This window comes from Atheta coriaria, unplaced genomic scaffold (assembly GCF_025399875.1).
Source record: "Atheta coriaria isolate IRGN ID8LTWV9N9 unplaced genomic scaffold, Caltech_Dcor_3.1 hic_scaffold_6_pilon, whole genome shotgun sequence".
NCBI classification, from domain to species: Eukaryota; Metazoa; Arthropoda; class Insecta; order Coleoptera; family Staphylinidae; genus Dalotia; species Dalotia coriaria.
This window is the reverse complement of record NW_027045448.1, coordinates 11,287,452-11,302,175: the sequence shown is the minus strand read 5'-3', so window position 1 is coordinate 11,302,175 and position 14,724 is coordinate 11,287,452. Positions and strand designations below refer to the sequence as shown.

At 40.7% G+C, this 14,724-nt stretch overlaps 1 protein-coding gene and 1 long non-coding RNA gene across 2 annotated transcripts in view; one reads left to right on the top strand and one right to left on the bottom strand.

Moving 5' to 3' along the window:
- Positions 1-438: 438 nt before the first annotated feature.
- Egfr (epidermal growth factor receptor) overlaps positions 439-14,724 on the top strand; it is a 33,764-nt gene continuing 19,478 nt past the window's right edge. Inside the window, exon 1 of the mRNA XM_065304279.1 lies at positions 439-845. Within this exon, the coding sequence (XP_065160351.1) occupies positions 758-845 (88 nt within the window). The 5' untranslated portion in view covers positions 439-757. The remainder of the gene's footprint in view (positions 846-14,724) is intronic.
- LOC135793895 (uncharacterized) lies at positions 8,461-9,944 on the bottom strand. The gene is made up of 2 exons (XR_010548742.1): positions 9,629-9,944; positions 8,461-8,771 (listed from the first exon to the last, which is right to left on the bottom strand). It is a non-coding gene; the product is annotated as an uncharacterized lncRNA (long non-coding RNA).

Sequence of the window (14,724 nt, the reverse complement as noted above, 5' to 3'; positions counted from 1 at the left end):
CTATCTTTGTCGCAAACGTGGACGGTCCAGTCATCCTCTACCGTCCATTCTTCGATTTCTTCTGCTTCTGCTTTATACTTATACCCGACGCTCGTGTTTCAAACCGAGCTCTCGATGCTCGGGGCGACGTTCCGTCGCTTTCAATGTGGTTCTGCTTCAGGGTCACAACGTTACTCAAGTTAAGCCGAGTCCTGAGTTACCTGCGTTTCTGCGCCAGCGCTGAGTTGACCGCTCAGTACATTCGTGTGCCTTCGGGCGTGCTCGCCTTTTGTTGACTTCTTATCCTTGTTTTGTACGCTGGCCCAGCATTTGTCTCTCGTTGTCGCATCGTGTTTGAGCATGTTTCATTGCCTACTGTTTGAACATTGAATACGTCCGAGCAGCAAGAACTTTGAGGCGCGCTTCAGCACATAGCTCAGCGAGAAACTGTCGCTCGTCATTCTGTTTAGTGCGCTGGTTGCGTGCGGAGCTCGCTGCGAACTTGCGTGTGTGATTTTTTAATTTCTTACTTCGCGCCTTTTAAAATAGTGCAAAACGAAGTGAAACAATTACCGTGCATGCTTATCAGATAAGGATTATATCATCTATTGTGCATATTTGGATATTATAAAATTTAATCTTTTTGTTCTGACTGTGCAAGTAGGATCTTGCAAATTAGTGCGAGATTTCTCATTGTTTACGCGTATAAACAACGAAAATGAAGTGACGAAATTGAACCAATAGTGTATTTTTATGCTTTCATAAGCAATCAGCAGCCATGGATAACAACGCTTTCATGCGCTTATCACTCTTGATTGTGCTTTGCACATTGTTTGGATCTTCCCTGGCCGTGATTGAAGAACGAGGTGAGTGGCTCATATAAATATGAAATATTTTATTTATTTTTAATGCGTGGTACATAACTATCATTATTAATTAGGACAGAAATATTTATTTATCATTGGCGTTGATGATATCTATTTTGATAACATCATTTATTGCTGATATCAAATTTAAAAATACTTTTTAATTTATTTATTTGGTGATTCAAGTCAGATATATATACTGAGGGGTCATAAAGTGAGTTTTGGTAAGCCTTGGCTGATTTACAACCCTCAATAAAACTGTATTTCATCAAGCCGACATTTCTTCCTAGATAAGATATCTTGACATTTGAAAGATGAAGTGGAGGGTAAAAGTATGTTAATTGTACCTGTGTATATTTTTATATAAATATACGGTATACAATTTGTTTTCATATGTGACATTTTAAATTGGGAAAATGTCGCTAGGTTGAAGCGTGTCACATTACAAAAACAAATTGTAACACCACGCGCTATTAAATGGAAATAAAATTTCAATGCAAAATCTGCATCTGCATTCCTCGAGCCAATAAGCAATCAAGACATGCAACAACACAATAATATAATCAAGAGCGCAACAAAGGTACTCGCCGTACCGTTTGCACAGTTGCGACTTTCAATTAATAAAATTGCTGTTTTCTCGATATCTGCTTACAGCATTGGCAAATACAAAGTGCAACATTAATTACAACCTTAGATTTTTCACGCCACTAAATAAGGAAACGAATTAATTGCTTTACCTTGCTCATAACCTCAATTCTTAACTATTTTATTTGTATCTACGAATAAGTTTTCTACATGAACTTCATTTTTGAGTAAAGTAAAGTGCTGAATATTTTAATACCCTGTGTGATTATTAACCATGCACGAAGCGTGTTCGTAAGAAATTGTTGTTTTTCAAATGAATGATCATTATCCTAGGCTGGTACCGAACAACCTTGTGGCACGAAAGTCACATGCAAACGTCCATCGCGTCGCGCATACGATTTTTCACTTCGTTTGCATATAATTCCGATTCGATTCGATGCCAGTCAGCAGTGAAGAGCACAAAGATCTCGACTTGGTTTTGCGCTTCTTTGGAAATCTCATTGTGCCTGCAGAATATTGTTATTATTCCGATGTATAATTCAGTCAAATTGTGAGAATCTTACGTTCGCACACTGCCTTTCTTGATTTTATTGCACATTTTGCTTAAAACGGATAAAAACGTTTTTGCACGGATTAGGCATTTTTCTACGGTTGCTTTTTTAGCTTAGCCGTTATGTGTATCATTGAGCGCAGTGCGTGTTTCACATGAGACTTCGACGTTAATTTCGAATGGAACCTTTTCAACTTGGTAGACTTTAGATTGGCCGAGTATAAGTTCTGTTTCTGTGCGTTCGTGTGCGCCTTCCTTGCTTGGCATTAATGTGCAATGAGCGTGAAATACATTTTTTTAAATTTCGACTTGTTGCGTGCGTTACGTGTGTGTACTCGCGGCCCGTGCAACTGCTAACAGTATAACGTTCAATCTTCGCTGCTGAGTCAATCTACGGCGCACATTACTGACATGCATTCAAGCAACGAGCATTCAATGCTAATGCCATGTGAACCACGGCGAGATTCGAGGCATGTGTGAAAAAATATTACGAAATATACAAAAAACGAACAGAAGCAGAGTCACGTGAAAATATGTTCATGTTGTAAGCGAAGGTGAAGTTCATTTCGGAGCAGGCAGCAAGTTCAGGTGTGGTAGGCTTGCAGATCCTCAGGTTGCTTTTGAGGGTGGATGTGGAATAGATTTTTCTCGAGCAGGTAGCAGTGGAGGGCCCAGGCACTGATTTCCAATCTTGCTTTCTTTCTTTCCGTACCTTTCAGAACGCACCCCATTTAAGTTGCACCATGCGTTCGATGCGTGGTGAATAAGACTGGTTGGCATTCTGCACTTGACAATACGCGCCAGGCATACCCGAGGCATGTGTGCCTGGATTCCATTCTCCCAAGACGCTATTGATGAGAAGCGGTCGAATAGGTCGGCCCGTCATGCATGTGAAAGATTGTGGACATGGATATGGATGGGTAGGTGTGGATTCAATAAGGGATGCTGCAACAAAACGCGGTTACCTAACATATTTTGGTTGAAAGACTTATTTTTACCAAAAATTTAAAAAACGACTCGCCGATACGAAATGCAGTTACGGAACATTAAATTTAGGGTGTGCATGCACGGTGTCTAAAGCCTACTACTAACTTGTAATCTTCGAAATTGATGATGGGTCTTAATAGGGCCACGTTAAGTACCAGTGGTCGTAATGAGTCGCGTCTTTAATTAAACTTCATCGGAGCGAGCGACTTTTTTATGGTTTTACCGAAGACGCCGCTTACTTTCGATGCAGGGCTTGTGGGTAAAGAGGGAATCAACGGGCGAATGTTAAATGCGTGCGCGCCTCGTCGCGACACATGTCACAAACCATGCGTGCATATTAAAAATAACAAGACGACTCCGTCTGTCGTTAAACATAAGAAAACACTCGTATCGTAAATGAAACATTGTTATTCTATTGGCATTTTCAATTAAATTCGCTTCTACCTGCTGTGCTGAAGATTCACAACATGTTAAAGTCGTGTTGATTTTGAACGTTTGTTTAATTCAATAAGCGAATTAAAAAATTTTACAACAAACGATAAGCGCATATCATTTGATACGCGATAAAACGGCACGCCAACCGCAAACAATGATGATTCAGTATTTATCGCTGTTACTATCGCAGAGGGTTTTCTGTTACACCCGATTAAAATTGCTTATGTTATGCCATTTTATGTTTTGTTGCTATTTTCGCCGCAGTGCAAGTGCATTTTTATTACAAACAACAACGCAATTTGATACTTTTGCGCCAAGCAGAATATAAAGAGCCGTCGACGAATATTTCCACATGCGGACATACACACACACAATTAATTAGAATAAATAATGTGTAAGCTTAAATGTTTAAAATTATTGAAATGCGTGAGTTGGGAATTTTGATAGCAAATAAACGCAATTTAAATACTTTCGAAATGACCAAATCTGCATATATTAAAATTAGTTTTGCCTTATCTTCCGCCAGATCTCAGCTGTGAGTGTTTCTTCGGCTTGGGCATTATTGATATGAATTTCTTTCGTGTTCTGATACTTGCTAGTGTGCCGTATCGTTCCCACGGTGGAACGTCTGGGCAATCTGGGCACCGGCAACAAGTTGTTCGCCAGCAATATGTAAGATGTGGAAGCCGAGAGAGGAGCAGATGTCCAAAGCTTCGAGAGCCTGGAACAAATATACGAACCTTAAGCGGCATGGCAAAAGTACAAGTAAACTAAATTACGAATTATAATATTTATATGAAGTGGCTCATCAAACAACTCGGGGAACTGCTTTCGAGCAAGGAAAACAAATAGACTTTTGTTGCTATTCATGTGTACACATCCACGTCTACAATATTGATAGTTATTAAATGTTGTAACAACATTCCGACGCTGCATCCGTCGAAATTTATGTTTTCGTTCATCATTATTTACAGTTGTTCGTTTTTGTTGGTTTTACTCTAATTTAGGTGCACGTTACGCGTGATGTTTCGTTCAAGTGTAATTGCCGTGTGTATTTTTGTGATACGTCTAATGCACATCGACCAATGAGTAGCATGGCGGAGTGACCAGCATGTCTGTCTAAATAGGTTAACAATTATTGACCCTGCATTCCCGAGCCCGTGCCCGTGCCGGAGAGTCGCCGATGTCGCCGTTGGTTTGGCCCATCTGTGGCGCGCGTAATCACAATACAATGTGGAGACATCAACTAAAAGAGCGAATTGTCCACAAAATTATATACTACGTCGATTCAATTAGCCGTCTACACGACACACATGAACAATATCACATTGAGGGATATGCGACATTTAAATATGAAACCTGCAGTTGAATGTCGTCTTACGTGTTTGATTCGTTGATGATTAAAATTTCAATAAAAACATGTGTTGCGCTTGTCTCGACACTGCGCGCTGATCCGATTTGAATATGCGCCACGTGAATGGTTAAACGTAAAAAACGAGATGGGAGCCTGCTTCACTTCCGTTCTACCTTTCGTGTCTCGGTGTATCCTGTCGCGCTTGATGCTGGAACGCCCGCCGCCTTCATCTCATCTTCGACAGGGCTCCGCACGCTACCTAATCCAACACATGTGCGCAGATTACGACTTCCTGAGTGAAGTAGAGTTCACTCGGATATCGGCACCTTGTGATACCGGATGAAAACAGGCACGCACAATGTGGAAATGTGGCTTGGATCAAATGAAATCCACACAGATAATTATCTATGCAAGAAGGCGAGGACAGATGCAAACAAGTTGGCGATTGCGATTCGCAATCGATGCAAATATTATTTCGTCATTAGGTGACCTGCCATTAAACGTCCTATGATGCAAGAGTTGCTCGTGAGTCTTTGGTTTAATAGAGTTTTCTGCGTCGCAGATATGCAACAGGTTCTTGCAGTGCAGAAAACGCGTATCGACTTGAAAACAAAGATGCAACTCATGCATTTCGCATTGCATCACATCTCGGCGAAGATATTGCATTACTTCGTATACGCTGTACATTGTGTGCGGACGGTGCGTAGTTAGCATCGAGGATCCACACAAGAGGCACAAACAGGTTCGAAGTTAATTCAAGCAGAATGCGTGCGAATCCGAGCAAAACGCTGCGACGTAGAAGATGCGTTGCATGCACGATGCATGCGCTCGCATGCAGCAAATAAGAAAAGGAAGCTTATCGGACGTAATCTACGCAACGTACGGCGACGCAGATTTGCTCTAAGCGGGCGCACACGAAGAGAAACGCAAAAAAGTTAAGAGGGTCTTGGCTGTAACCGTAAGTGATACTTGATACCCAAGGCCCAGAGAGATCCGAAGACCAAACGAGCCTACAAGGCGCGTCTTTTTCTAGACTTTGAATTTTCGTTTTGGTTACGCCCGAAATCGCCTTTTACTTAGGTTGGGGCTGAGCGAAATCACGTGCTCGATGCTGAGCTTCGTAGGTAAGCACTTTCTGTGGCGACTATTGTGCCTTCAGCCCGGATAATGTCTAGTCTCTTTCAGTTTCTGTTTTATTATCTCCTAACAATGGGCTGCTAAATGTCAGGTCAAGGGACGGAGCGGGTGGTTGGACCCACTTCACAATAACTTTTAATAACACCACTCGAGTGGGCAATTCTTGTAATGGACGGACAGGTAGAATCCGGCATCTTAAAAAAAATTACCATTTTTTGCAAGAAATATTTTCGAAATTATTTTATGACTGTCTAGTAAAAGTCGAAGAAGTGCCCTCACTTCCTTAAAAGCAATTTTGAGTGTCGCCAAACGATTTTCCGCACTTGTCGTCTTGACAATAATTTATCTGATGGTTCAAACTACAGTTTCCTATACATTGTTTAGGAAAAATGTCGTTATCTTATGGTGAAATTATAGTTTCTCATAAATTGTTTAGGTAAAATGTATATATACATGGCGTTGGTTTTTGGTCATTCACTTAACGTAAAATCGTGTGGGTTGACTTGCTCATTAATAAGGCTTATGCCGTCCGCTAAAATTAATTAATTACAACTAATGAATAAACTGACGGTCATTCTGGCGGATGTGCTCGAGGTGTGCCTGGCGATATCTGTCTTCTCGAGTCAGATATTTTGTTTTATACCTTCGTTACCAGCGTCGGGCTGGTATTACGAACGTTGTTACCTTGACCATCATCATCATCATCATCATCCTCGACGTCGACAACGCAGAGCATGTTCTTTTTCCTTGGCGTTATTGCGCGCGCTCTCGAATGCGAGGATTTGTTGTTCTTGTAGCGGTGACTTGTTCGGCCAGTCTTCGGAGGTTCTTACACCTTCCCATACATATAAACCTGCAGTTTACATTCACGAATCGGACTGAACGAAATGGGAATCTCAACGTTTTTATGAATGAAATTCTTTCGATTCGAATTGGACCAAATGAAATTCTCTTTAATATTGAGCTATCTTAATCATTTGTACATTTATGTATTTATTCTTTTTTCATGTTGCTTGCAAAGTTTATTTTTATGAGGGATGCAGACTACCACGTTTAAATAAACGTTTTTGACGAGACAGGCTTAGGGTAATATGAGATTGTTTAGACATTTCCGAAATTTTCGGAATGTACCCGTCAGATACCTACCATTCCAAAGCATGTCGGTGGAAATAATATGCAATGGTTGCAATCCCATCCGGATCCGGTCTGGTTCTGCCTTTCGTTGGCAGCAAAAAAATAAAAACGAAAATCTGAAGAGCGCCGCATGGGTGTTTGGATGGCGGGCACCGTTCTTTGGACTTCCGGCCACCACTGCCAACCGCTCTCTTCTGCATATCATTAAAACATAAGCGAACGCGTTTACAAGAAGAGCGAAAAAAACCTAAAAAAGTGTCGCAAGCATTCGATGTATTTATACGACGTGCACGCTGCACGCACACCAAGATGGCGGTGTTAGAAAGGCAGCGATTGCATTAAAAACGAGATTAAAAACTAGTATCTCTTGGTGAGATGACGAAGGTCGCTTAGTACGACGACGGGAGCATAAATTGCATATTTAATGCCAAGCCAGTTATATGCACACACACGGCACAGGAAATTTAGTTCTTCTATTAATAACAAACAAGTTGGGCATCGCTGGCAAATAAGAGCAGCGGAATGTCTGCGCGCTCGAGCTTCTGGCTGAGCGCGACAGCAGTGAGAGTAAAAAGAGACTTATATAAGCAGTAAAATTGGAAAATTATATTTAAGTTTGATTGCAACGTTATAGTACACTAGAATATTTATTGCAAACCTTGTATCGAGCATATAATTATTTGGGTACGTCTAGGAATGTGCTGCAACTTGAAAGGAGGCACGTAAGTGCATGGCGCACCCGAACTTGTTCAATGGAACGTGAAATTTTTACCGTATGCACTCCAAGGCATAGGTTTCTTGCGTTCTTCCCTATTACTTCACATGAAGTATTTTATAAGTACGTTACTGTGGCCAATGCTACCATTGCCATGCTCCACAAGTCAGTAGTCGACATGCCACACTACACTGCGAGACAAAGAATTGTCGTTTCGTCCGTTTTCTAATGGTTTCCAAGTGTCCACCGACGAACGCACTTACGTAAAACGTAAATAAACAACGTCATGCGACGAAGGTATGCGACGCACGCATGATGATACAGATAGTGGCAAAAGTTGTACGATGAAGTTCACTTCCAGGTTGTGGGATGGATGTGTATGGAGGTACTCCGTCATACTATGCCAAAATGAACGTATGTATTGACATTGGTACTGGGTATATCATCGCGTCTAGAATCGTGCGGCCACAGGCGTAATGATACTTGCCCGACAGACCGTGACAATTATTTTAATGCGTCCGTCGAACCATAATTCGAAATTTCACAACATTTTACCATTACGTACATCTCGACGTGTATTGCGTTTTACACGTTTTTGCTCGTTATGATATTTATTTTAGAGCAAACGACTTCATTTCGATGACATAGTGACAATTCCATTTCGATTCAAACCACTAGAAATAATATTCTGGGAAAAGGAATAAAAATAACAGGTGAATGTAATTGAATAAGAATAAACTAGTTTATTATATTGTCATTTGTGTATAGGACGGTGTGAACTTAATTTTTAAATGCATTATCTCCGGTGGTTGAAAATGGGAGGGAAAATATCAAATTTCATTCGTTTTTCATTTGAAATTTCTCACAAGCGATGCCTAGTTTGCACACGCACTGACTTGTTCCCATATCCTCGTATGATATTTATCGGTTCGCTTCCAAGAGCGGATGGCAGATGTTGTACGGATCCGAAGTTTTTTGACATTTTTTCCTGACGGCCGTTCAAAAAAGAGGAAGAGGAGGAGCAAGTGACTAGAAAAAATTAAATTATATGCAACAACAGAAATATAAAATAGAAAAACTTTTTTCTATGCGTGTTTAAAAAATTAATTTACGACGGTGATTAACTTAGTATATAGTCAAAGCTTTTAAAATTTTAAATTACATCTCAGATATGTAAATTTATTTGTTTCGGCCAGAATTTTGTCGCAATATGTACAGCATCCAAAGAATTAACGAGGTAATCGGGAGCAATTTACGATCGATAGTTTAATACGCCAAGATGTTGTTAAAAATTTCCGATACAGTTGAAATTATAGCTTTTCTAAGATGGAATCGTGCGGGACTTCCGTCAGGCGATGGTGGGACGGATGTCCGCTTGTTTTAATACTCTACTATGTTTTAATTAATAGAACATGGAAATTCGTGTTGAACTTATGTTCGAATCTGGATTAAGATATTAAAAATACTCCGTTATAGTGAAGAGTGCATGTACGTGCCGATAACAATGAATTGAGATTTCAATCGAGAGGGAAGATAATGAACCAGCAGGAAATTGATAATCTAGGGGTGCTTCAATATATTATGACGATAAAAGATTGGTAACTCGAGTGTCTCGTGAATTAATTGTATGTGACAAAGGTTAATGCAGTTATAAAAAGGATTTTCTGATTATTCACGCATTTGGTCAATGTGTAAGGTGTACAAAGGTGTGGGTCTGTTACTCATTTCAGTTTGTGTTAATTTCCGATCACACACTTGCTATTTTAGGTCATTTTATGACTTTTAAGACATAAAAGCAAATATGAGGCATGAAAGGGTCAGGTCAGTGTAAAGTACATTGACTCATCAGTAACAAATTCAAAACGTGAAACGTGAAATAATTTTACCTATCAATTCTATTAGATTAGGTCGTAATTACCCCCAGGTTGAAACCGTTGTTTGCAATGTGTGTTGCTTCTTTATGAGATACCATTACACCGTGTGCCAATTCTCAGGAAGCAATATCTTTTCTTTCCGTTGATTACTCTGCAATTACAACGCGCAAACAATAGTTGCTAAAAGTGGTACGCAAACTGCTCCGCGGCATGATCATGAGTTTGTTGGTCAGTGTTCGTGATGTAATAATTGTTTCCAGATGTAACTACTTTTTATTACTAGCCGAATTAATCTGACGTTCGCGCGGAATTTGTCATGATATGCGCCGGCGACTCAGCGCGCGATGATAATAATTCGACGCGTGTGACGTTCGATTCCTAGAGCGAGCGGTCGAAGACGATGCGGCACGGTCAGTGTTCAATTAACGCTCATTCGCGATCGTCTCAGTTTAATAATTTCTGACTCATTTCTCGGCGCTTTATTGATGAACAGTGGCAACACACTTCTGACTACTCGACGCGTTCGCAGTGGTCGACTCGCGTGCCCTATACATGAAATGATTCATTGCTGAGAATCACAAGCATACTTGATATAAATCAAGGCATTTATTTTGTTTTAACAAAAATTTCTGTAAAATGAAACAAAAAAATCCCTTGTTATTCGCTGTTAAACTGGATAAACATAATTTCCCACGAACTATACGCCTTCGAACGATATTTGAAGGATAGCGACATATTATTTATGTGCGTTCCTCTGACGTAAACTCGGAGAATCACAAGAAACGTCCTAATGGCCCACATCACACAGGTTGAAGAAAGATCGCGAAGAAAAACTGTGCGCACCGAGCCCACTGAAGGAAATATGATGAAGCGAGAAAAAGAAGAGAAGCAGTCTATTCAACGCCCTTATGACATTATGATATTCTTCTCACTGGCTGCGTCTCATGTGTTGTTGTACCGAGACCGTTTTTTGGGCACTTTTTGTTTCTTGAGAATATGCACATCGCATATGAATGAGAATAAAATGAGAACAAGAATGACGCTCGCAATGCAAGACGACCTTTTCATGATCATGAGAGAATTCGAGGTCTTCAGATGAAGTTTTTGTACTTTTTTTTTGTTTCTTAGACAGACAGAACAAACGCAAATTATCTTGTGGCAGTAACGTTATGTTGTTTCCAATAATATTTAATTATATTTCTTATCTCAGACATTGCGTGTTTTCCGCTAATTTTGTTCGTTAAAATATTTGCCAATAATAATTAAAGCGTTTGTTGAAATATTTATCGAGTAAATATTTAATAACGAGGCCATCGCATGACAAAATGACGGATGTCAAAAGCCTTTTGCTAGACTCGTAAAACTTTACACTACGAGCAAATTTGTCTTTATTAACATTTTATGTAGCGAGCATAGATATATTCGTTTCTTCTGGTATGAAAATGATCCACATTAGTTCTTGTGAGCGTTTTGGTGTTCAGAAACATGTCGCTTCGAGCTTCTTGCATGCGTTGGCCTTAGATTACGAATCTTCGAAGCATGACGGCCTTTCTTTCATCCGACTTTGTGAGCGATACGTACACTTACGGTGTACGTACGGTGCATGACCATTGTTTGCTTTCATTAATCCATGCATCTTGTCGTCTATTGTCATCCATCTTCTTCGCTCTTAGGCGGAAATCTTGCGCTGTGTTTCAAGCATTCCTGCTTCGAAATGGACATTATACTGCAAAATTATTATATCTTTCTTTAATAACTCAATATGTCAGCCATCAAAATGGTATAGAAATGTTAATGTGATCGTTAAACGTTTGAACGCTGAGTGGAAATGGCGGAAAATTAAAAGTCTTTGTTTTGTTTTGTTTTCAAACGCGCCTCTGTGCCAAAGTGCAGTTAGAGGCAGTAGACGGACATTTAACCAGAAGCCTTTACCGCAGGTGCACGCGCGCATTAATTCCAAAGTGTTACAATTAATTGCGCGTAAAGTTCTTCTGGTAATTTTGTTGTAACTGTTGTTTTGTTCTTGCATCGTATACGAGACCAAAGGATATATCCAATACCCGTACATCATGCGCCATCTAGTGGAAGAAGCTTGGAAGCCATTTGCTACTAAGCTACCTCTGAGTAGTGAGGAGTGGTTGCCCTCAAAAAGCATAGATGGCGCGAACAGTTACTAACTGACTTAAGCAAGAGTATTGCATGTTACTTAGGTGGTTTTACTATGCGATGGTAGTGAAATACGCGAATTTTTATGTCAGTTACAATAATTAAACGCAAATTAAAGATATAATTAATTATAAAATTGTTAATAGGCATATTTGCACATAATTTTCCTAAAATGCATTATTTTATTTATTTTTCCATATCAAGGAATGGTACAAATATAGTTTTAACTAGTTTTTGAAGTTTGTGACTTTGGTGACTTGAAATCGTGGTTATCGAGCCAAAAATGCATTTTTTTTCTTGGTGTTGCATTCCGTTCTTTTGTTTTGAGCGTGTTTTATGGTCATCGTGCACTGGTGCACTTATTCGATCGGTAATGTCGAGATAACGAAGGAAAATCGTGCGTCGGGCCGCGCATCGTCCATCGCCAATCCGCGCGATCAGAGAAGGGAATCTCGCGCGCTCTTCGGGGAGGCGGTCGTCGAGAGACAAAGGCCGGGCGCGTGATGCACGCTCGGCGTGTGCACAACAATGAACATCTTTGCACCGTGCCGCCGGACACAATTAAAACGCAAAGTAAGCGGCGGAGCCGGCGCGGTTCGGCCACAAATCTCGAACTCTTCGATTCCAGCGCGGTCGCGCGCGCGGACCACTCGCAGCGCCTTCATTAGCGCATACTTTCGAGAATTAACGAACGCGGATTGGTGTCTCGACTCCGTGAGTTCGCTTCGCAGCGGTGCTGGCATGAAAATTATAAAGTGGCCGCCAAGCTGGGCAGCGGGCACCAAGCGGCGGTGATTTCATATTTACATGGAATTCACACACCGGCATTACATAATTAAAGCAGCGCGCGCGCGCGCGCCATATTTGCACTCGCGCGCACATTAAATTTCGCTAACGATCGACGTAAATAAGATTTCTCGTGTCTTGTGAGTTTCACATTGTATTGTCACCTCTCTGGCGAGAGAGGTGTGCTGGTGTGGAAATATTCGCGGGTTGCCACTAGACATATAAAGCGTTTGTTTGGCGCTATGCGGGAATGCTAATAAAACGCGCAATTTAAAAACCTTTAGCAAATCTTTTCCCGAATAACATCGTTTTACACTTGTATAATAAATGATTTAATGGTCGGCAATAAGTCCCGAGTGGCTGAGTGTTTCTTGCCCGTAAAGCACCTCGTGCCGTCTTTTTTCCTATCGCTGCGCCCAGACTTGACGTCGTCTTTGTTGGCCGAGGACAAGGCGGAGTGGCGCGTGTGTGCCTATCGACATGAACATCTCGAACTCGAAAAAGCATATAAACGACTACAAAATGCTTCGATGTAGCCAACCGATGTACCGGTCGCGCTCTCCGCGCCACAAGGTAGAAGAAGCAAAGCAAAGGTAAAAGCGAAGGCACCTAATGGCCGGTATGGCAGCATCGAACGGCCCGACCGTCCGTGACCTTCCTGCTTTGCTCAGCGCGAGCGGCCGGCCATCGCGGCGTGCTGGAGAGGCTGGAGATGATGATGCGTTCGTTCTGCCTAGTCGTGCGCGCCGCGCGCAGCACGAGCGCACGAGATGAAGTCCAAAGGTTGTCGTTTCTTCACGCGTACCTTTTACCTTAGAAGAAAATTGAGGCTCTCCTCTAGCCACTCAGCATGCCACTGAGGAGCGCATAACAGATAGATGGATTTCCAAGCGCGGAGTGCGCTCCGCTTACTTTTAATTCCTGGTTGGTGCCCATCAAATTGATGTGCGATGAGTCAAGAGATTTCTGTTCTCGAACGTTTTATGATATGTTAGGGATGATGTTGTGAGCCTTTGCTCTTCAGACAACCCGATTCTTCTAACTTATTATTTCTTTCGGAAAGAAGAACTGAGCCAAAGATTCTACTAAGTCTTTATTTACAAAATATTGACCAAGAGGCGAATTACAAACTCTACTTCTGGCTCATAAGGCTGACCGAACTCCACCGAGGTTGAGCTAAGACTAAATAATTTTAGCACTAATAATCTTAAACTAAACTTATCGTAAAATACACTAGAAAGAAGGACCAAGGGTAGCCGCTCGGGTCATTGACCCTTATAATGTTTATGCTAATGTGCGGTAGGTCTGTACAAACCGTACCCTTCGGCCGGGAAATTTCAATAAAATAATAAATGGTAATAGAATATAAAACTAAAACTAAATACACAATATTTCTAACTCAAAAATCCAAGTAATGTGCAATAAACATAAATAAACCATAAATGATACGCTCATAACATCACTCCATCCTCCCCGGAAAAAAAAATGTATATATATATATATATATATATATATTTTTTTTTTTACGAAACTTAATTTAATCTTAAGCGCTATGGTTCTAAGTTAATCCATTAAACTTCTATTCTTATTATTGTTTCTAGTTTCACTTCCTATTCACATTCTTGTTCATTTTAAAAATTCTGTCCGATCGACACTGCACTATTCGCTTTTGTATTTGTAGTTATCACGAATGCTCCGTTATCTTCTGTTGGGGGTGACGTGTGGATCATTTCCATGTTGTCCGAAGATATGCGTACCTGGCACCAAAGGTCATCTGCTCTAATTGTTCTCCTTCTTCTCCTTTGCTTTATCTTTCGAATGATTTTGAAAATCGTAAAGATTAACATTATAGCAACTATTGTGTAGCCACTGATGGACCATGGATGTTCAAATTTCGAAGGCTTCTTCTGGTTTAATATTTTGTCTAATTCCTCCAGCTTGTGAGATTGTACGTTGAGGTCCTCGATGTGATGGTTGATGCTCGGATCTCGTCAGTAATATCGAATGTTGGTACAAAAGTCTCGGGTAGTGATCCTCCATCGATGTCTTGCCTTGTATTCAAAATAAATAGCCCACCATATGCTTTACATTTCTCATCAATCGTAACTATACCCGAATTTCTTAATTTAATATCTATTGGATTTTTATGTGTGCAA